The sequence below is a fragment of the Mangifera indica genome, chromosome 15 (assembly GCF_011075055.1).
Source record: "Mangifera indica cultivar Alphonso chromosome 15, CATAS_Mindica_2.1, whole genome shotgun sequence".
Taxonomy (NCBI): Eukaryota; Viridiplantae; Streptophyta; class Magnoliopsida; order Sapindales; family Anacardiaceae; genus Mangifera; species Mangifera indica.
Genome location: NC_058151.1, coordinates 12,909,815 through 12,932,761, shown reverse-complemented (window position 1 = coordinate 12,932,761; position 22,947 = coordinate 12,909,815). Strand labels below are relative to the sequence as shown.

At 34.6% G+C, this 22,947-nt stretch overlaps 2 protein-coding genes and 1 pseudogene across 3 annotated transcripts; all 3 read left to right on the top strand.

Moving 5' to 3' along the window:
• Nucleotides 1-192: 192 nt before the first annotated feature.
• LOC123197214 (UDP-glycosyltransferase 83A1-like) lies at nt 193-7,994 on the top strand. Of its 2 annotated transcripts, XM_044611398.1 has the most exons (3): nt 193-704; nt 1,032-1,394; nt 7,179-7,994. In XM_044611398.1, exons 1-3 carry the CDS (start codon nt 212-214, stop codon nt 7,712-7,714), a joined length of 1,392 nt encoding a protein of 463 aa, XP_044467333.1. In that variant the 5' UTR covers nt 193-211; the 3' UTR covers nt 7,715-7,994. The 2 variants fall into 2 exon arrangements, with proteins under 2 accessions (XP_044467333.1, XP_044467332.1); XM_044611397.1 differs by lacking the exons at nt 193-704; nt 1,032-1,394 and adding an exon at nt 5,847-6,427 and having other exon boundaries at nt 6,816-7,994.
• A 3,382-nt stretch (nt 7,995-11,376) lies between these two features.
• LOC123197567 (UDP-glycosyltransferase 83A1-like) lies at nt 11,377-13,467 on the top strand. Its single transcript, XM_044611886.1, has 2 exons — nt 11,377-11,884; nt 12,365-13,467. Exon 2 carries the CDS (start codon nt 12,388-12,390, stop codon nt 13,048-13,050), a length of 663 nt encoding a protein of 220 aa, XP_044467821.1. The 5' UTR covers nt 11,377-11,884; nt 12,365-12,387; the 3' UTR covers nt 13,051-13,467.
• Nucleotides 13,468-14,852: 1,385 nt separating this feature from the next.
• On the top strand, nt 14,853-17,100 carry LOC123197516 (annotated as a pseudogene).
• Nucleotides 17,101-22,947: the final 5,847 nt, after the last annotated feature.

Below are 22,947 nucleotides of genomic sequence, written 5' to 3'. Positions count from 1 at the left end.
TTTCTACTTTGTAACCCCGCCCGATTGACATACCTTAAAGCCAATCTTAAATTCTTTGTTTATTACCGAAACAAGAAGAAAATATTTAAAATTCGGTGGCGTACATTTGTCGGCGAAATTATCTTATCTTGTCTGTATCGAAAACTAGTTATCAACATTCTGTCTAGGAACCCTAATTGTTTGACAAGAACATTCAAAGCAGAAACATAAAATGGGTCGTCCACATGTTCTGGTAATACCTTTTCCAGCACAAGGCCATGTGATTCCTTTCCTTGAGCTTTCACAACGCTTACTGCGGCATGGCCTGAGGGTCACCTTTGTGAACACGGATCATACTCAGAAGCTGATCATCAACGCCTCGCAGGGAAAGAAGCACCTCGGAGATGATCCAGAACTCCAGCTGGTATCGATTCCAGACGGATTGGAATCTTTGGAGGATCGATATTATTTAGGCAAGTTATTTGAATCACTTGTAAAGGTGATGCCAGGGAAGCTGGAAGAGCTCGTACAAGAGATGAACAACAAAGAGGAAGACGAGAAGATCACTTGTGTTATTGCTGATGTGCATGTTGGAATGGTACTTCCAGTAGCAGAGAAACTCAAAATTAATAAGCGGGCTGCGTTTTTGTCGACAGCAGTGGCGGCTCTTGCCTTGTACCACCGTATTCCCAAATTGATCGATGATGGAATCATCAACAAAGATGGTAAGACCCTTAATAAAAAAGCGTATATATATTTTTAATACTCTCTCTTCGTCTATTGACTTGGTCATTGTTAAGATATTAAGTTTAAGGTATGAGATTTAAATTTTACATTGGATGGTATGAGCTATTGATATGGGATTTATATGATTTTAAGTTTTTCAATCTAAATAATTTGTTTTCAGGTGTTATTCTCTTAAGTTTCATATTATTTGGTATGAAAGTTATTATCACATTTCTCATACTAAATCATGTGATGCAAGTGGTGACACTATTATTGTAGTGTTAGCCCTGTTAGGATCTCAAGTTTCATACTTGTTAATTTTTTAGGAACTGCAACGGAGAGTGGACGAATGATAGAGTTGGGAGCAAACATGCCTACAATCACGAGTGCAGAAGTCGTGTGGAACTTTGGCGACTTGATTACCCAGAGGAATTTTTTTCAGCTTATTGTTGAGGGCACAGACGGTACACAAATGGCAGCTGACTACCTGATTTGCAACACAACGTGTGACCTTGAGCCTGAAGCATTCAACTTGGTTCCGAAGATTCTTCCAATTGGACCACTTTTAGCAAGCAACAGACAAGGAAATTCAGCGGGATACTTCTGGCCAGAAGACTCAACTTGCTTGACTTGGCTTGATCAGCAACAACCTCGCTCAGTTATTTATGTTGCATTTGGCAGCTTTACAGTTTTTGACAAGAGCTTGCATTAGGGCTTGAACTTACTAACAGGCCATTTCTATGGGTTGTGAGGCAGGATATTACCGAGGATGCAAATCAAGTGTACCCAGAAGGCTTTCAAGAAAGGGTAGCCAACCGTGGGAAAATGGTGGGTTGGGCGCCGCAACAGAAGGTTTTGAGTCACCCTTCCATTGCCTGCTTCTTTAGTCATTGTGGTTGGAATTCCACCATGGAAGGTGTAAGCAATGGGCTTTCTTTCTTGTGCTGGCCTTATTTTGCTGATCAATTCATTAATCAAAGCTACATCTGTGATATTTGGAAGGTGGCTTTAAAATTTAACCGAGAAGAAGGTAAGATCATCACGCGAGAAGAAATTAAAACCAAGGTGGATCAAGTGCTGAGCGATGAAAATTTCAGAGCTAGAGCTTCGGACCTCCGGGAAAAGACATTGAGAGGTGTCAAAGAAGGGGGTCTATCTGACAAGACATTCAAGGAATTCATTGAATGGATAAAGACACAGGAAGAAGAATAGGATACCTTTAGGGGCGTTTGGTTAAAGTTATTGAAGATTACTTTGATAATCTATTTTTTATTTCTTTGTTTGATTTGTCAGTAATAAAAAATTACAGTAATATTTTATTATCAATGTTGACGTGACAGGTAATATAGGTGGTAATTTGATTACCATTTTCACCTTAGGTATTTAAAGATTACCAAGGTAATCTTGATTTTATTATAATTATATTATTATTTATTAATTTTTTTAGATAAAAATAAATATATTTTTAATTAATATGACAAATAATATAAAAAAATATTTAAAAATAATTATATTCAAGAGCATTTAAGTAAAGTAATTTACTAGTAATATTTTATTATCTTTAACCAAACACAATAATTATTTATACTTATCAAATTTTATCAAACATAGTAATCATTTATACCCAGTAATTTTTTAAGTAATCTATCTTCAAGGTTATCTTTCTATTTTGATAATAAAATATTATCTAAACTAAGCGTCCCCTTAGACTAATGGATCATTCCTTTGAAGATTCTTTCAAGTAAAAGATCCGTTGTGATAGTCTATATTTTCTGCTTGAGCGAATAAGCTTCTTATTGTTGTTTCATCATTTTGCTACAGAAAGCAATTATTTGTTTTCACAAACCATTATTATGTGTGAGCTTTAGGGAAGAAATTTAGTAACAAATGTTGGTTAGGGTTTCCCTCCACGTGAAGGATGGCTCAAAGTTCACTTATTAAAGTGAAGCCTAAATAATTTTTTTTTTCCTCACTTGGAGGAAGACTAAATCAGTAATCTTGATGTCCAATTAAAAAGATTAAAAACCCAAAAGTTCAGGGAAACAAAGCAGTGGCAGAATTGGTTTTTATCGTAGCAAATAGAGAAGAAAAGAGAAATTTTTTTTTAGGTAAAAATAGTTCGTCCAAGTTTAATCAATAACTCGACTAAGGTCAATCCACGGTTTGATTGAGTTGAAACTTTAGGAGCATATTTAAGACTCATTAATCGTCATTTTGAACGGTGAAGATCGGATTTAGAGTTCTAGAGAGTTATCCTTCAGTCCTTGAATACGCCTCTGTTTTTTGTGAGGTTTTTTTATATTTGTTGTGGAAACTTATCACATTTGTCAAAAAGATTTGTTCTTGATAAATCATGGATTTATGTTTTTAATTTTAACTACAGAGATTTGTACCTAATCTTGTTGATAGTAAAATTTTTGGGTGGATTATAGTCTCGTTATTTGACCTGTCTCATATTGAAGAAGTTTTCATGTTAAAAATTGTTTATGTTTTTTGTTACATTTTTTGTTTGCTTTCATATTTTTCAATTCACACAAATTAGGAGAAAAATTATTTCGTTGCATATTGATTGATTATATGAATTTATAATTAGATTGTGTCTTATTTTATAATGTTAAACCTTAATGTATATTGTAATTCTCCTTTGAGAGTTACAACAATTCACAACTTTAACTATAATTGATATTCTATGTTAATAAACAAAAATTGGTTATTTCATATACTTTAATTAAATAAGTTTGTTACTTTTAGACATATAAAACTTAAGCTAATCAAGTATATTTATTAACCATAATTATGTTCATGATTTTAGAGTTAATTAATCAACATTTGGGTGACTGTCAAATGTTCTAAAATTGATATATTTCACTCTTGTACAAACCCTCAACCACAATTTTGGGTGAAGAGGGTATTCTTTGGATTCTCAAATTCAGTGGCGTTGTCATGTAAATTGGGGTGCCACTCAATTTGAAAATCCAAAGAAAACCCTCTTCACTTAGTTTGGAAAAGGCTATATAGAGGGAGGCTAGAAGGGATAACAAGGTCATTTATGTAATAATGGTGAAAGGAGACAAATATGGGAGAAAAAAAGGAAAAATATAAAATAGTTAGATGAAAATATAATTTGTTTATAGGCCAAAAGACTTACTCCCACCCAAGATACAGTGTAATCTCAAACTCATACCCATTCATTACTCAAAATCTGTTAAATTTTTTTATTAAAGTCCAAGATAAAATCGTTATTTTATCAATAATATTAAAAATATTATAATTTCATCTCATTTCCCTTAGATTTTAAAAACTAACAAATTCACCCATGCCTAAACATTTTAAGTTTTAAAAAGTGACTATTCTCCCCCCCCCCCCCCCCCCCCCACTTAGGTTTTTCTTTTCTCTCATCTCTAGTCACCACTCTATCACCAGCTCCTTCCTTTTCCACCCTCACTGTTGGAATTGTTCATACAACCATTGTGGGAGGTTGTCCAACGAAGAGACATCATCTCTTTTTGTTGACAAAGAGACAAGTTTCTTCGTTGATTTCTTCCCAGACGAAGAATCTCTTCTCTTCATTGTTTCTTTCGAGAAAAGAGATCGATGAAGAGACATCATTTCTTCATCACATAGGCTTCCAAAGTAGTCAGCCAAAGGATTCTGATGGTGAAGGTGGAAAGAAAAAGTCGTTGGTGATGGAGTGGTGGCTAGAAAGGGGAGAAGAAGAAAACCTAAGGGTAGGGGGGGAAATAATCACTTTTTAAAACTTGAAATATTTAGGTAGAGATAAAGTTGTTGTTGTTAGTTTTCAAAACCTGGGAAGAGAAATGAGATAAAATTATAATTTTTTTAATATTACTAGTAAAATAACAGTTTTACCTAATTAACATCTTACTCTTCATCATTTTGTAAAGTCTTCAAGTATAACTAAAAGTTATAAAATAAAGTGAGATTGAAGCTAATATAGAAGTTGAGAATCATGCATGATGTCTAGATTTCATGTTTCTCCGCGTTATGTGATTGTGCATGAGTCTAAGAATTTTGGAGTTGAATATTTTATTATAAATTTTATTTTTAAAAGATTGAAATTATTGTAGGAAATTTTATCAAGCGACAGGTAATATTTATTCAAACTGAGGTGTTATATTATAATTTTAAAAATAATTAAACTATGCATATTTACTTTGAGTGCATAAATAAGTACATATTTAATGAGGATATTAATTAAAACAATCTATTTTTTCCCTTTATACACATATATAATGACTTTTTTTCTTAATATACATATATAGCTGAAAACATAAAATATATAAAATATTCTTAAGCTTTGTATTCATCCAGCCAAGACTCATCCAACTAAACATAAACTCACCAAATCAAGACATAAAACTCATCCACTTACCCAATTAAAACTGAGATATAAGGTTAAATGAGGTGAAAATTTGAAAATTTTTGACGACTTTTGATGGTAGAAAGGTTGATCAGGTGGTTGGTCAGTTGACCAAACATCTAACCAACCGATTTATTTTTAAAAAATTGGTTAAGGGGTGGTTGGCCAGTCGACCAAGCACCCAAACAACCAATTTATTTTTAAAAATTAGTTGACCAGGTGCTCTATTGGCCAACCTATTTAGCCAATCTCAAATCTTAGAATCTTTTCCTTTTAAAAACAAAATCAAATTAAAAAGCGACTATATTTATATAGTAAAAAAAATGTGATTATATATACGTATAAAAGACAAAAAAAAAAAGTAGTTATTTTAATTAATATCCCCATTTAATATATGGTATTATGTCATTGGGTAATTTTGAATTAAAAATAAATTAACACCTAATCACGTAATAACATAAATAAGTGTATATCTATTTGTGTATTCAAAATAAATATAAAGTATTACTCATCTTAAAAAAAGGGAGTACAATTTTTCTATTATAACATTTTACGTTAATTTCTTGATTAATTTCCTCACTTGAGCAAGTCACAACTCACAAAAGTACTTTGTTTCCTCTTTCATCACAGCTTTATTGAGAAGTTGTGGAAGACAAAACAAAATAACTATGTCTACCCAATCTTAAATGCCTAATTTAGTACCGAAAAAAGAAGATAAATATCTAAAATTCGGTGGTGTACATTTGTCGGCAAAATTATCTTATCTTTTCTGTATCTAAAACCAGTTATCAACATGTTATGTAGGAAGCCTAATTTTTTGACAAGAACACACAAAGCAAAAACATAAAATGGGTCGTCCACATGTTCTGGTAATACCTTCCCCAGCACAAGGCCATGTGATTCCTTTCCTTGAGCTTTCACAACGCTTACTGCAGCATGGCCTGAGGGTCACCTTTGTGAACACGGATCATACTCAGAAGCTGATCATCAACGCCTTGCAGGGAAAGAAGCACGTCGGAGATGATCCAGAACTCCAGCTAGTATCGATTCCAGACGGATTGGAACCTTGGGAGGATCGAAATGATTTGGGCAAGTTATGTGAATCACTTGTAAAGGTGATGCCAGGGAAGCTGGAAGAGCTCATACAAGAGATGAACAACAAAGAGGAAGACGAAAAGATCACTTGTGTTATTGCTGATGTGCATGTTGGAATGGTGTTTCCAGTAGCAGAGAAACTCAAAATTAATAAGCGGGCTGCGTTTTTGTCAACAGCAGCGGCGGCTCTGGCCTTGTACCACCGTATACCCGAATTGATCGATATTGGAATCATTAACAAAGATGGTAAGACACTTAATAAAAACGCATATATATATTTTTAATATTCCCTCTTCGTCAATAGGCCTGGTTAAATGTAAAATATGAGATTTAGATTTTACATTGGATAGTATGAACTATTGATAGAGGATTTATATGATTTTAAGTTTTTCAATTTAAATAATTAGTTTTTTAGGTGTAATTATTTTAAGTTTCATATTATTTGGTACGAAAGTCATTATCATATGTCTCAGACCAAGTCAAGCGATGCAAGTAGTGACACTATTATTATTATAGTGTTAGCCCAATTAGGATCTCAAGTTCAAAATATAGGACTTGAGCGGGCTTCTAATGTATGTTATATGTGACTAAGGGTTTTATATGACTATAGGTATGATACTTGTTAATTTTGTAGGAACTGCAACGGAGAGTGGACGAATGATAGAGTTGGGAGCAAACATGCCTACAATCACGAGTGCAGAACTTGTGTGGAACTGTGGCGACTTGATTACCCAGAGGAATGTTTTTCAGCTTATTGTTAAGGGCACAGACGGTACACAAATGGCAGCTGACTACCTGATTTGCAACACAACGTATGACCTTGAGCCTGAAGCATTCAACTTGGTTCCGAAGATTCTTCCAATTGGACCACTTTTAGCAAGCAACCGACAAGGAAATTCAGCGGGATACTTCTGGCCAGAAGACTCAACTTGCTTGACTTGGCTTGATCAGCAACAACCTCGCTCAGTTATTTATGTTGCATTTGGCAGCCTAACAGTTTTTGACAAGATCCAATTTCAGGAGCTTGCATTAGGGCTTGAACTTACTAACAGGCCATTTCTATGGGTTGTGAGGCAAGATATTACTGAGGATGCAAATCAAGCCTACCCAGAAGGCTTTCAAGAAAAGGTAGCCAACCGTGGGAAAATGGTGGGTTGGGCGCCACAACAGAAGGTTTTGAGTCACCCTTCAATTGCCTGCTTCTTTAGTCATTGTGGTTGGAATTCCACCATGGAAGGTGTAAGCAATGGGCTTCCTTTCTTGTGCTGGCCGTATTTTGGTGACCAATTCATTAATCAGAGCTACATCTGTGATAATTGGAAGGTGGGTTTAAAATTTAACCGAAAAGACGGTAAGATCATCACACGAGAAGAAATTAAGACCAAGGTGGATCAAGTGCTGAGCGATGAAAATTTCAGAGCCAGAGCTTCGGACCTTCGAGAAATGACATTGAGAAGTGTCAAAGAAGGGGGTTTGTCTGACAAAACTTTCAAGGAATTCATTGAATGGATAAAGACACATGAAGAAGAATAGGAAACCTTAAGATTAATGGATCATTCCTGTGAAGATTCTTTCAAGTAAAAGATCCATTGTAGTAGTCTAGATTTTCTACTTGAACAAATAAGCTTGTTATTGTTGTTTCATCGTTTTGTTACAGAAGCAATTATTTGTTTTCACAAACCTTTATTATGTGTGAGTTTTAGGGAAGAAATTTTGTAACAAATATTGGGTTGGGTTTCCCTCCTCCACATGGGGGATGGCCCAAAGTTCACTTATTAAAGTGAAGTCTAAATAAGTTTTTTTTTTTTTCTCACTTGAAGGAAGACTAAATTGGTAATTTTGATGACTGATTAAAGAGATTAAAAACTCAAAAATTTGGGAAAACAAAAAGCAGTGGCAGAATTAGTTTTTACAGCAGCAAGCAGAGAAGAAAGGTAAGACCCCTTCCCCTTTGAAAGCTCTCAAGCTTTTTCGTTCCCTCAAAACCCTGTAGAGCAGTCTCCTATTGAGTATTCCCCCAGCAATCTACCGAGCAAATTTTTCTAGGTAAGAGTAATCCATTCAAGTTTAATCAACAGTCTCGATTAAGGTCAATCCATGGTTTGATTGAGTTGAAATTTTATGAGCATATGCAAGACTCATTGATTGTCATTTTGAACGATGGAGATTAGATTTAGAGTTCTAGAAAGTCATCCTTCAGTCTTTGAATGTACCTTTGTTTTTTGTGAGATTTTTCTATATTTGTTGTAAAAATTTCTCGTATTTGCCAAGAAGATTTGTTCTTGAGGTATCATGGATTTATGTCTCTAGTTTTAATAAGAGAGATTTGTACCCAATCTTATTGATAGTATTAAATTTTGGATGGAATCAGTCCTGTGGTTTAAACTCTCTCACATTGAAGATTTCCATGTTAAAAATTGCTTGTGTTTTATATTGCTTGTTTTTGTTTTCTTCCATATTTTTTTTGGTTCACACAAATTGAGAGAAATTTTATGTTGTTGCATATTGATTGGTTGTGTGAATTTACAATTAGGTTATGTCTTTGTATAACTTCTCCCAACAACAAAATGTATCCATTCAACAAATCCCTCGCTCTAGGAACTGAAATACTCTCTTATTCTATAATGTTAAACTTTGATGTATATTGTAATTCTCCTTTGAGAGTTACAACAATTCGCAATAACTATAATTGATATTCTATGTTAATAAACAAAAACTGGTTATTTCTTATACTTTAATTAGACATGCTTGTTACTTTTAGACATATTAAACTTAGCTAATCAAGTATATTTATTAACCATATTTATGTTCATGATTTTAGAATTAATTAATCAACAATTGGGTAACCCTCAAATATTCTAAAATTGATATACTTCACTCTTGTGCAAACCCTCAACCACAATTTTGGGTGAAGAGGGTATTCTTTGGATTCTCAAACTCAGTGGCATTGCCATGTAAATTGGGATGCCACTCAATTTGAAAATCGAAAGAAAACCCTCTTCACTTAGTTTCAAAAAGGTTATGTAGAGAGAGGAGAGAAGGGATAACAAGGTCATTTATGTAATAATGGTGAAAGGGGAAAAATATGGGAGAACAAAAAGAAAAATATAAAATAGTTAGATGAAAATATAATTTGTTTATAGGCCCAAAGACTTATTCCCATCCAAGGTATAGTAAAATTTCAAACTCATACTCGTTAACTTTAAAAAACTCAAACGTCTATCTATCACTTAAAATCTATTAAACTTTTCTGTTAGACTTAAGGGTAAAACCATTATTTTATCAGTAATATTAAAAATATTATAATTTTATTTCATTTCCCTCCCCAGGTTTTGAAAATTAACAAGTTTACCCCTACCTAAATATTTCAAGTTTTAAAAAGTGACTATTCCCCCCTTTCCCACATCTAGATTTTTCTTTTCTCCCATCTTTGACCACCACTCTATCACCGGTGCCTTCCACTTCCCACCATCACCATTGGAATTGTTCAGGCAACCATCATGGGAGGTCGTCTAACGAAGAAACGTCCTCTTTTTGCTCGACAAAGAGATGCATTTCTTCGTTGATTTCTTCTAAGACGAAGAAACGATGAAAAATCTCTTCTCTTCATCGTCTCTTTCGAGACAAAGAGATCGATGAAGAGATGTCATCTCTTCATCACATAGGCTTTCAAGGCGGTTGGCCAAAGGATTCTGACGATGAGGGTAGGAGGAAGAAGTCATCGATGATGGAGTGATGGCTAGAGAGGGGAGAAGAAAAAAACCTAAAGGGTTGGGGGGGGGGGGGGGAGAATAAATCACTTTTTAAAACTTAAAATATTTAGGTAGAGTTGAAATTGTTAGTTTTCAAAATCTGGGTAGACAAATGATATAAAATTATAATTTTTTTAATATTACTGGTAAAATGATGATTTTACCCAATTGGCAATTTATCATCATTTTGTAAAAGTTGAGAAAATAGAAATTATAAAAGTTGAGAATCATGCATGATGTCTAGATTTCATGTTTTTCCGAGTTATGTGATTGTGCATGAGTCTAAGAATTTAGAGTTGAATATTTTATTATAAATGTTATTTTTAAAAAATAGAAATTATTGTGGGAAATTTTATCAAGCGATGGCTAATATTTATTCAAATTGGGGTGTTACACTATAATTTTAAAAACAATAAAATTATGTGTATTTACTTTGAGTGCATAAATAAGTACACATTTAATATTAATTAAAATAGCCTATTTTAACCCTTTATATACATATATAGTCACTTTTTTTCTACCATATATATATAACCTAAAACATAAAATATTTAAAATACTCTTAGGTTTTGTACTCATCCAACCAAGACTCACCCAACTAAGCATAAATTCATCTTAATCAAGATATAAAACTGACTCACTCACCCAACTAAGACTGAGATATAAGGTCAGATAAGGTGAAAATTTGAAATTTTTGGATGACTTTGATAGTGAAAAGGTTAACTAGGTAACATCTAGTCAACCGATTTATTTTTAAAAAATTGGTTGGCCGGATGGTTGGCCAGCCAACCAAACACCCAACCAACCAATTTATTTTTAAAAATTGATTGGTCAAGTGCTTGGTCGGCTAGCCAATCCATCCAGTCAACTCCAAATCCAATAATTTTCTCTTTTTAAAGGCAAAGTCAAATTAAAAAGTAACTATATTTATATAATGGAAAAAATATGGTTATATATGTATAAAAAAATAATTATTTTAATTAATATCCCCGTTCAATATATGTTATTATGTGATTGAATGATTTTGAATTAAAAATAAAATAACATCCAATCACGTAATGATATATATAAATATGTATCTATTTATATATTTAAAATATATATACATAAAATTACTCTTTTGAAATAACGAGAGTACAATTTTTCTATTATATAACATTTTACGTTCATTTCTTGATTAATTTTTTCTCTTGAGCAAGTCACAACTCACAAGAGTACTCTGTTTCTTTTTTCATGACAGCTTTATGGAGAAGTTGTGGAAGACAAAACAAAATAACTTCGTATATCCAATCTTAATTTCCTAATTTAGTACCGAGAAAAAAAGATAAATATTTAAAATTCGGTGGTGTACATTTGTCGGCAAAATTATCTTATCTTGTCTGTATCTAAAACTAGTTATCAACATGTTATGTAGGAAGCCCAATTTTTTGACAAGAACATACAAAGCAAAAACATAAAATGGGCCGTCCACATGTTCTGGTAATACCTTGCCCAGCACAAGGCCATGTGATTCCTTTCCTTGAGCTTTCACAATGCTTACTGCAGCATGGCCTGAGGGTGACCTTTGTGAACACGGATCATACTCAGAAGCTGGTCATCAACGCCTTGCAGGGAAAGAAGCACGTCGGAGATGATCCAGAACTCCAGCTGGTATCGATTCCAGACGGATTGGAACCTTGGGAGGATCGAAATGATTTCGGCAAGTTAAGTGAGTCACTTGTAAAGGTGCTGCCAGGGAAGCTGGAAGAGCTCGCACAAGAGATGAACAACAAAGAGGAAGACGAAAAGATCACTTGTGTTATTGCTGATGTGCATATTGGAATGGTGTTTCCAGTATCAGAGAAACTCAAAATTAATAAGCGGGCTGCGCTTTTGTCGACAGCAGTGGCGGCTCTTGCCTTGCACCACCGTTTTCCCTAATTGATCGGTGATGGAATCATTAACAAAGATGGTAAGACACTTAATAAAAAAGTATATATATTTTTTAATATTTTCTCCTCGTCAATCGGCTAGGTCATTGTTAGGATTCAATGTAAGAAATGAGACTTGGATCACACTGGATAGTATGAGCTGCTGATGTGTGATTTATATAATTTTAAGTTTTTTAATCTAAATAATTAGTTTTTGAAGTATTGTTATCTTAAGTTCCACATCAATTGGTTTGAAAGTCATCATTACATCTCCTAACCGAATCACGTGATGCAGGTGATGATTTCGTTATCATAGTGTTAGTTTTGTTAAGATCTCAAGTGAAAAGTATAAGATTTGGGCGAGCCACTAATATGTGGTGTATGTGGCTGAGGGGTTTATATGACTTTACATATGAGACTTGGGCTTTTAACAGGGTTTAGATAAGATTTTGAGCTTTTCAATTTCAATAGTTAGTTTTTAGCCATACAGTTTTATTTACCTAAGCACCTTAATTTGTTAGGAACTGCAAGGGAGAGTGGACGAATGATAGAGTTGGGAGCAAACATGCCTGCAATCACGAATGCAGAACTTGTGTGGAACGTTGGCGACTTGATTACCCAGAGGAATGTTTTTCGGCTTATTGTTAGGGGCACAGACAGTACACAAATGGCAGCTGACTACCTGATTTGCAACACAACGTATGACCTTGAGCCTGAAGCATTCAACTTGGTTCCGAAGATTCTTCCAATTGGACCACTTTTAGCAAGCAACCGACAAGGAAATTCAGCGGGATACTTCTGGCCAGAAGACTCAACTTGCTTGACTTGGCTTGATCAGCAACAACCTCGCTCAGTTATTTATGTTGCATTTGGCAGCTTAACAGTTTTTGACATCATCCAATTTCAGGAGCTTGCATTAGGGCTTGAACTTACTAACAGGCCATTTCTATGGGTTGTGAGGCAAGATATTACTGAGGATGAAAATCAAGCCTACCCAGAAGGCTTTCAAGAAAGGGTAGCCAATCGCGGGAAAATGGTGGGTTGGGCGCCGCACCAGAAGGTTTTGAGTCACCCTTCCATTGACTGCTTTGTTAGTCACTGTGGTTGGAATTCCACCATGGAAGGTGTAAGCAATGGGCTTCCTTTCTTGTGCTGGCCGTATTTTGGTGACCAATTCATTAATCAGAGCTACATCTGTGATATTTGAAAGGTGGGTTTAAAATTTAACCGAAAAGAAGGTAAGATCATCCCACAAGAAAAAATTAAGACCAAGGTTGATCAAGTGCTGAGTCAAGAAAATTTCAAAGCTAGAGCCTCGGAGCTCCTGGAAACGACATTGAGAAGTGTCAAAGAAGGGGGTTTATCTGACAAGACTTTCAAGGAATTCATTGAATGGATAAAGACCCAGGAAGAAGAATAAGACACTTTTAGATTAATGGATCATTCCTTTGAAGATTCGCTCAACGAAAAGATCTATTATAGTAGTCTAGATTTTCTACTTGAACAAATAGACTTCGTATTGTTGTTTCATCGCTTTGTTACCTAAAACAATTATTTGTTTTCACAAAGAATTATTTTGTGTGAGTTTAGGGAAGAAATTTAGTAACAAAAAATGTCAATTCAACCAAATTCTCGCACAACAAATTAAAATACTTTCTTATTTTATAATATTAAACTTTATTATATAATGTAATTTCCTTTGTGGGTTACAACAATACACAACTTTAACTATAATTAATATTGTATCTTAATAAACAAAAATTGGTTATTTCATCTACTCTAGTTAGATATGATTTTGCTTTTAGATATGTTGAACTTAGCTAATCAAATATATTCATTAACCACGATTATGTTTATGATTTTAAAATTAATTAATTAACATTTGGGTGACCTTTAAATATTTTTAAATTGATATTCTCCACTTCTGTACAAACCCTCGACCATGAATTTGCGTAAACAAGATATTTTTTGGATTCTCAAATTGAGTAGCATCCATATCACTTAATTTGAGAATTTAAAAAAAACATTTTTGACTCAATTTGGAAAAGGTTGTGTAGAGGGAGAGAATGGATAACAAATTCATTATGTAATGGCGATGAAATGAGAAAATTATAAGAGAAAAAATATAAAATATAAAATAGTTAAATGAAAATATAATTTGTTCATATTATCAAATGATGTATGTGATATTAGATAGGTATAAAATGATAAAAACACTGTTTGATGGTCAAAACTAAAGTCTGTGCGGTGAAACATGGGATGCCCAAAACATGTGTTAATTAGAGGCATGGTGGCACTGTGACAACAAGAACTGAAGACATATGTTGCTATCCATCATCTCAATTACTGGCCATCACCTTCTCCAACTTCATGCATGCATGATACATGATTCGGAAGCTTAGATCCAAATATCTTAGGATAAAAAAAAAGGGCAAAACCAGATACGCAAGTCATTAAAAGACAAGGTGTGTTGGAAGGTCATGTCCAGGATCTATTTTAGTCAAAGAAGTCAAAATGTTAGAGGTGAGAGGGTTCAAATGTCTTGTTTAAAAATAGAAAATTGAAACCCATCGATTCCTGTAAATTGGAATATTAACCTTTCATGGTCGGTTTCTATCTCTGAATATGAGCCGATAATGTTTGAATAACATTATGTTGATGGAACCTGACGGCGATTTCTGAAGCACACCCTTTAAAGAACATCAACAATTATATAGCCAACAGGCAAAACAAAAAACTATTTTTATTTGAAAAGTAAAAACAAAACACACCTTTTAAAATTAATCGTTATTAACTTTAATAGTTAAAATATATTTATATATTTAAATATCATAATATAAAATATAAATAAGATTTAAAATATTATTTTTCAAAATTTATTAAGGACAAATAAACATTTTCTAATATATTATAAAATATATTTATAACCTTAAAAGTTTTAGTACAGGTGGAATTGGTAAGCGGTGAGGTAGCTTACCAAATGCTTAGATAAAGAAAATTGGGATAGCGATGAAACAGGAGATACCCAAAATAGGTGTCAATTTGAGGCAACGTGACAGTGTCACCAACAAAGATGTGATCCTTCCTGTCAATCTCAACGCAAGATATTACAACTAAACAGCAACAGACAAAATCGAGATAGTAAAAGGAACCATGAGAACTGAAGATATTGAGCTATCTCTTTAGCTATCTATCTCAATCATCTGCCAACTTTCTCCAGCTTACGTACACGATTCATGATTCAGTAGCGTAGATAAACATGTAAGTTTCGAAGCCAAAGTTCCTCCGTAATTAAGAACACAACAGAAAATTAGAATAAGCCATCCTCACATTCTGGTTGTGCCATATCCTGCCGAAGGCCATGTAATTCCTTTACTAGAGCTTTCACAGTGCTTAGTTAAGCATGGCTTCAGAGTTGCGTTTGTCAACACATATCATAATCACAACCGGGTCATCAAAGCTTTACAGGAAAATTCTATGGGGGATGAAATCAATCTGGTGTCAATTCCAGATGGAATGGAACCATGGGAAGATAAAAATGATATAGTGAGGTTATGCGAAACAATGCCGAAGGTGATGCCTGGGGCGCTGGAGAAACTCATAGAAGAGATCAACGGAGTGGATGAAGAAAAGACCGTTTATGTGATTGCAGGTGGGAATATTGGATTTGCCATTGAAGTTGCAGAGAAGATGAAAATTAAGAAGGCTGTATTTTGGCCTTCAGCAGCGGAAACTCTTGCCTTGTTTTACAATATTCAGAAGATAATTGATGCAGAAATCATTGACAATAATGGCAATGCACGTTCACTAGCCAGTTTAGAGATAACAGTGAGCCAGATAGGGGATGAATACCCTAATCCCCATTACCATCCCAACAAGTAAAACATTTTCCTGTCCTCAACATGAGAATAATGAGGAATCCCCATTCCTTTTCAAGGAGAATTTGTCACCCCTTTCCCTCCCGTCCCGGCTGGGAAAATTCTTCCTGCCCTCCCAACCCAGTTAAAGAAATGATGAAATATTTATTAAATGTCAAGGTATTTATAAAATATGTAAGAAGGGGATGAACTATAGAGGTGAAAATCTGGGTAAAGTATGGGCCAAAAATATATTTATGTTCATTCTCACATTATCTCCAATTGCGAGGATTAAATCCTCATCTCTGGTTCTCTTCAGACAATCCCTTTCCCATTCCAGAAGGGAGCAGGCTGAAAACCCGGTTTGGGGGCCCAATTTGCCATCTCTAAGCCACTTGATTCTGTTTTTGCTTTTTTAATTTGTTGCAAAGTTCAAGGATCTTTCTGAGTTTTGTACTGAAATTCCAGGAGCTCCACTTAAGAAAGAAATACTCCAGCTCGCACAAAATATGCCTGAAATCGACGGCACAAACTTTGTTTGGGCTTCCATAGGTAGCGGCTTAGGTTCCCAAAAGAAATTCTTTGACTTTATATGTAAGAACGCAGAAGCCATTAAAGTGGCAGACTGGATCCTTTGCAACGCAACATTAGATTTTGAACCTGGAGCCTTCAACTTGGCTCCAGATATTCTTCCAATAGGACCTCTTTTGGCAAGCAAACGACAGGGAAATACTACAGGAAACTTTTGGCCTGAAGACTCAACTTGCCTGAAATGGCTAGATCAACAGCAGCCTAACTCGGTCATTTATGTTGCATTTGGCAGCCTCACAGTCTTAGATAAAATCCAATTCCAAGAGGTGGCGCTCGGACTTGAACTCACCAACAGGCCATTCTTGTGGGTTGTGAGGCCAGACATTACTGATGACGCCAATGGAGCCTTCCCAGAAGAGTTTAAAGAAAGGGTAGCCAACCGTGGGAAAATGAAGGGTTGGGCGCCGCAACAGATGGTTCTAAGACACCCTTTCATTGCCTGCTTCTTCAGCCATTGTGGCTGGAATTCAACCATGGAAGGCATAAGCAATGGGGTTCCCTTCCTGTGCTGGCCATACTTCGCTGACCAATTCATGAATGAGAGCTACATTTGCAGTGTTTGGAAGGTGGGATTGAAGTTTAACAGAGACAAAAGTGGTATCATAGCTCGAGAAGAAATTAAGACTAAGGTGGATCAACTCTTTGGTGATGAAGATTTTAAAGCAAGATCTTTGGAACTGAAGTAAACTGCATCGAAAAGTGCCAAAGAAGGTGGCCTTTCGAACAAGACTTTCAGGAAGTTCACTGAATTGATAAGGTCACTGGAACCGGACCATGCTTGTTAGTGTCAATATTTCAAGTCTTTTTATAACTGTGTCTTGTGACTTTTGCTTTTCCAATGCTCCATACTCCACAGCGGACCCAAAAATAAAATTTAGACGGTCAAACTAGAATAATATAAATTATTTTTAAATAAAAATAAATATAAATATTTGTATTAATAAAAATTTATTAATTATTTATAATTGTCATCAATATGATTTATTTTTTAAAAATATTATAAAATAACTTCATTATCAATACTATCTAATATATTATTTTCTATATAAGTAATTAGAGTTAGATTTAAATCAAACTTAATTCAATCTCAAAAGTCAGTTTGGTTCAAATTCATTCAGAAATAAATGATTTTAATATATTCAAATTTTAATCCAAATAAATTAAAATATATTTTTTCAGTTTGATGTGAAAATTTTTTAAACTGTTTTTTTAGTTTGATTTGAAAAATCTTTTAAATTTTATCAAACTCAACCGTAGATATCCTTAGAAATAACCCCAATGTGATTTCATTTTTATGGTATATTGTAAAAGTTATTTTGTTGGAATTTTTTACAAAGCTATGTTAAAATTTTTATCATTTTCATTTTGAACCGAGGGAGTGGGAGTAGAGCACTTTTTTCCAAAATAGAAGGAGGACATGTTATATTATACAATTGAAAATTGAAACTAATATAAAGAGTAAATTTTAACTTTTCTAAGCTTAAAACTAATGTTAGGGATAAATTTTAGGGAAATTTTAAAAGCCAGGCAAAATTAAAGGGGTCTAAGCAAAATTGCCCAAAAAATTCAGGTTTAAGCAAAAATGCCCAGGTTTTGTGAAATGACGAAACTGCCCCCATATATAAACACAGCAAATTTTCACTGTACAATTCAAAGAAAATTCGAATTTTTTCCACATCCCACGGCAATCCCACGACGAACGTCATTTTCGTCGATTTTCTTGCTTTTCGGCAACCGAAAATGGAAAATAATGTTATCACATCTCCTGTAATCTTGTTTGGATCAAGTTATTGTTCATATTATTGCGATTTGATTGAGAATTTTGGGTTTGAAATTTTAGGGTTTACGGTTTGAATAATGCTTAAAATGTTTCAATTTTTGGTTGTTTTTGTTGAATTGATTGAGGGGTTTTATGTTATACAATGTCTAGATTTGATTTATATGAAAATCGGAGGTCGAAACGACCAAAAATTGGCCGAAATTGGCTGCCAAATGGATCGGCAGTCTGCCGTGGGAACGGAATTTCCCACGGCAGGACGAATTCTCCCACGACAGCTGAATGAACAATGGGTTGTGGGGGGGTAAACTGGCTTTTTTAAAACATTGGGGTGTCGGGGAAATCCTTATCCCACGTTGGGTTTTGTGAAATTTCGCACGTTGTCGTGGGAAAAGCGAAATTATGAAACTGCCCCCCTTTATATACAAAGCAAAATTTCCCACGGTAGGTTCTGATTTCACTGTTCATTTCCACGAAAAATCGCAAAATTTCCTCCTCCCACGTCAATCCCACGGTGAAGGTCATTTCCGTCGATTTTGAAGCTTCCCGGCAACCGCAAATGGCAAAGAAGGTTAGTATATCTCCCGTAATCTTGTTTGGATCAATTTATTGCTGATATAATTGAGATTTGATTGAGAATTTTGGGTTTGAAATTCTAGGGTTTACGCTTTGAATATTGCTTAAAATGTTTGGATTTTTGGTTGTTTTTGTTGAATTGATTGAGGGGTTTTATGTTATACAATGTGTAGATTTGAATTATGCAAAAATCGGAGGTCAAAACGACCAAAAATTGGCCGAAATTGGCTGAAACTTGGATCGGCAGTCTGCCGTGGGAACGGAGTTTCCCACGGCAGAACGAAATTTCCCACGGCAGCGTCATTTTCAAACTTAGTTGGGGGGTAAATTGGGTTTTTTAAAATCTTAGAGAGCTGGATGAGATTCATTACAACAAAGGGGGTTTTATGGAAATTTTTGATATAACATTGGACCTTTTTAATTAAAGAATTTTCATTAGGGGTTAAATTGAGATTTTTCTCATCCACGGTTTCTGATCATGTAGTTTTCGAATTTTATATCCGTTTTTTCTGTTTTAGGTTTTTCTATATGTATTTTTCAAATTTCAAATTCGAGTTTTCAAATTTTGGTGTTTTTTGACACAACTTACGATGTAACGACGTTATTTCAGTTTCGTTTTTCCGAATTCGAATTTCAGTTTCGTTTTTTTGGATTTCACCATTTTAGGTTATATCGATTCGTATTTTCACGATATCCGAATGATTTTCCAAGTATCATCACTTTAAAGTATTTCAACGTATAGAATTCGAATTTCAGTTCCGTTTTTTCGGATTTCACCATTTTAGGTTATATCGATTCGTATTTTCACGATTTCCGAATGAATTTTCGAGTATTGTCACTTTGAGGTATTTCAACGTATCGAATTCGAATTGTAACTCCGTTTTTTCGAATTTCACCATTTCAGAATATATCGAATCGTATTTTCATGATCTCTGAACGATTTTTCAATTATCGTCACTTTAAGGTATTTCAACGTTTAGAATTCGAATTTCAGTTCTGTTTTTTCGATATTCACCATTTTAGGATATATCGATTCATATTTTCATGATTTCCGAATGATTTTTCGAGTATCGTCACTTTAAAGTATTTCAACGTATAGAATTCGAATTTCAGTTCCGTTTTTTCGGATTTCACCATTTTAGGTTATATCGATTCGTATTTTCATGATTTCCGAATAATTTTCTGAGTATCGTCACTTTAAGGTATTTCAACGTATCGAATTCGAATTGCAACTCCATTTTTTCGAATTTCACAATTTCAGGATATATCGAATCGTATTTTCATGATCTCCGAACGATTTTTCAATTATCGTCACTTTAAGGTATTTCAACGTATAGAATTCGAATTTTAGTTCTGTTTTTTCGGATTTCACCATTTTAGATTATATCGATTCGTATTTTCACGATATCTGAATGATTTTCTGAGTATTGTCACTTTAAGGTATTTCAACGTATAGAATTCGAATTTCATTTCCGTTTTTTCGAATTTAACCATTTTAGGATATATCGATTCGTATTTTCACGATTTTCGAATGAATTTCTGAGTATCGTCACTTTGAGGTATTTCAACGTATCGAATTCGAATTACAACTCCGTTTTTTCGAATTTCATCATTTCAGGATATATCGAATCGTATTTTCATGATCTCTGAACGATTTTTCAATTATCGTCACTTTAAGGTATTTCAACGTTTAGAATTCGAATTTCAGTTCCGTTTTTTCGAAATTCACTATTTTAGGATATATCGATTCGTATTTTCACGATTTTCGAATGATTTTCTGAGTATCGTCACTTTAAGGTATTTTAACGTATGGAATTCGAATTGTAACTCCGTTTTTTCGAATTTCACCATTTCAGGATATATCGAGTCGTATTTTCGTGATCTCCGAACGATTTTTTAATTATCGTCAATTTAAGGTATTTCAACGTATAAAATTCGAATTTCAGTTCCGTTTTTTCAGATTTCACCATTTTAGGTTATATCGATTCGTATTTTTACGATATCCGAATGATTTTCTGAGTAACATTCTACTTTTTTGATTGTTAACATTCTACAGATGTTGAACGTATATAACTCAAATTTCTGTTCTTATTTGTTAAGTTTTGTCATTTCCTTTTTAATTATTTGGTATTTCTCATCTTTATATGTTTTTTTCACTAATACATTTGTTTACATATTTATTTTTGTGAATATCTAACAAATTTTATGTCTACAGTGTTATAATTCTGACAACTATTATTACATTCGCACAGGAGAGGGACGAGGATATCCCACCGACATCCCCCGTTGATACCGTAATACCATCCCGTCACCCACACGAGGTCTGTATGATGTTTGAAATTTATATTTATTGTTAAATGTCATTATTATATTATAGTATTGTTATATATGAAATATCACTAATTAAGTTATTATTACTAATATGTTAGGGTAGTCGCCCGGAGGACGCACCGGTTAGTCCTTCTGTTGCATCGATCGAGGGTTCTCTCCGAACACCTTCCCCGGAAGTTCAGGTTAACTTTATTTTTAAATTGTCATTGATTGATCTGTCTTTTCAATTATATTATTTATTTAATGATGTTTTGACTGTTTTTCAGGACGAGCGATTATGGTTACTTGCTGATATCCCGAGCTCGACCAAAAAAATTGTGGATATTGGTTCACATGAGGAGGACTTCCAGGAGGACGATTTTGAGGTCATCCCTATTGAGGTATATCAATTATACTTAGTATATAAATAGTTGTATATACTGGTCATTGAGATGTTCAAAATTTGTATTCTCTAGTCTGTCGAGGGAGCACGCGTGGTGGATTGACCGTGTTTCAAGATTCTCCAGCTAAACCTCCTCCCGCATACGTGGAGAAGGTAAGATAAATCGATTAATGCTAATTGTTGCGTAAAATGATGATGAATTAATTATTTTTTTGGGATCATGCAGATGATTCGTACAGCACGTGGCCGGATCGTCCGGAAGGGTCCGCTGGTTCGCACCCCGTATACGAATCCACTCAAAGGGAGGGCGAAACGGCAACCTACGACCATTCCATCCTCTGCCTCTGAGCGTGAGGAATCTTTCCTCACATGGTACACCAGCGCTGCGGCTTCCGACTCACATGATGTCTACTTCATTGGGTCAAAGTCAAAGGACAGCTTCTGGAGGCTTGTTGTAGAGTTGCGCGAATGGTTGACCGACGATGTGAGTTGTCTATACTATATAATTTGATAAAAAGCTAGATATATTTATTAATAACTAACACGTGAACTTGTTTATACCATTTTAGCATGTGGATTCCTTTTTGACTTTATTACGTCGGCTGCAGGACGATCACCAGTCGACTATCTCATAGCGTTGGACGACTGCCCACACATTCTTCGGAGGCCATATTGAGATGGCCTGGAAGAGTTGGCAGACCACACCGATTGGAGAGTTTGAGTTTTCAGGGCTCTTCACGAGGATGGTTGATGCATCATATACCCCGGGATTGTTGTATAAACCATGGGGGATGGTCGATCAGGTAGAGTTTATATATATTTCTATTATATTCCATTGGTTAACAACAACGAATTGTAACTAAAATGTCTCATTGTTTATAGGTTTTCATCCCTATAAACTTCGAGAACGCACATTGGGTCGCCGGAGTTATAGATTTCCGTGAGTGGTCGATTACGGTGTATGATTCAGATGTTTCATATTCGGGGAATATAAGGACTCTGGAGCAGCGCATGTGACCGTACATGACCTTTATTCCCGCGTTATTAGAGGCAACGACTTTTTGGACAGCTTCCAGGAGGACTCCACGACGTGATCCCCTCACTTTACATCGAGCGTCGGATGTCCCTCAGCAGGGGTTGGCTCCGGTGATTGTGGCGTTTTTATGTTGCGATTTTTTGAGTGTTTGGCGTTGGCACGGAGCTACGTTTTTCCCCGAGAGTCGTCTACCTCTATGCATCGACGATTAGCGACACAGTTGTATTTTCATTGTATCGAGTAGCTCACGGATGTATATTTATCATTATTTCTATGTTTAGATGTATATATTTATTGTATTTTCATATGTATATGATATACTTTATTTGTGGTTATATATGAATGTGTATCGTATTTGAGTTCATTTTTTAAATAATCTTGTCATGAAAAAACAATAAAATCCTTATCTAAAAGTTAAAATTCGAATTCTAAAAGTTAAAATTCAAATTCTAAAAGTTGAAATACCCTAGAACGGAAACAATTAGAAAATCCTTCAGAAATATAAAAAATACGAGTCGATATCTCGTAAAACGATGAAATCCGAAAAAACGGAA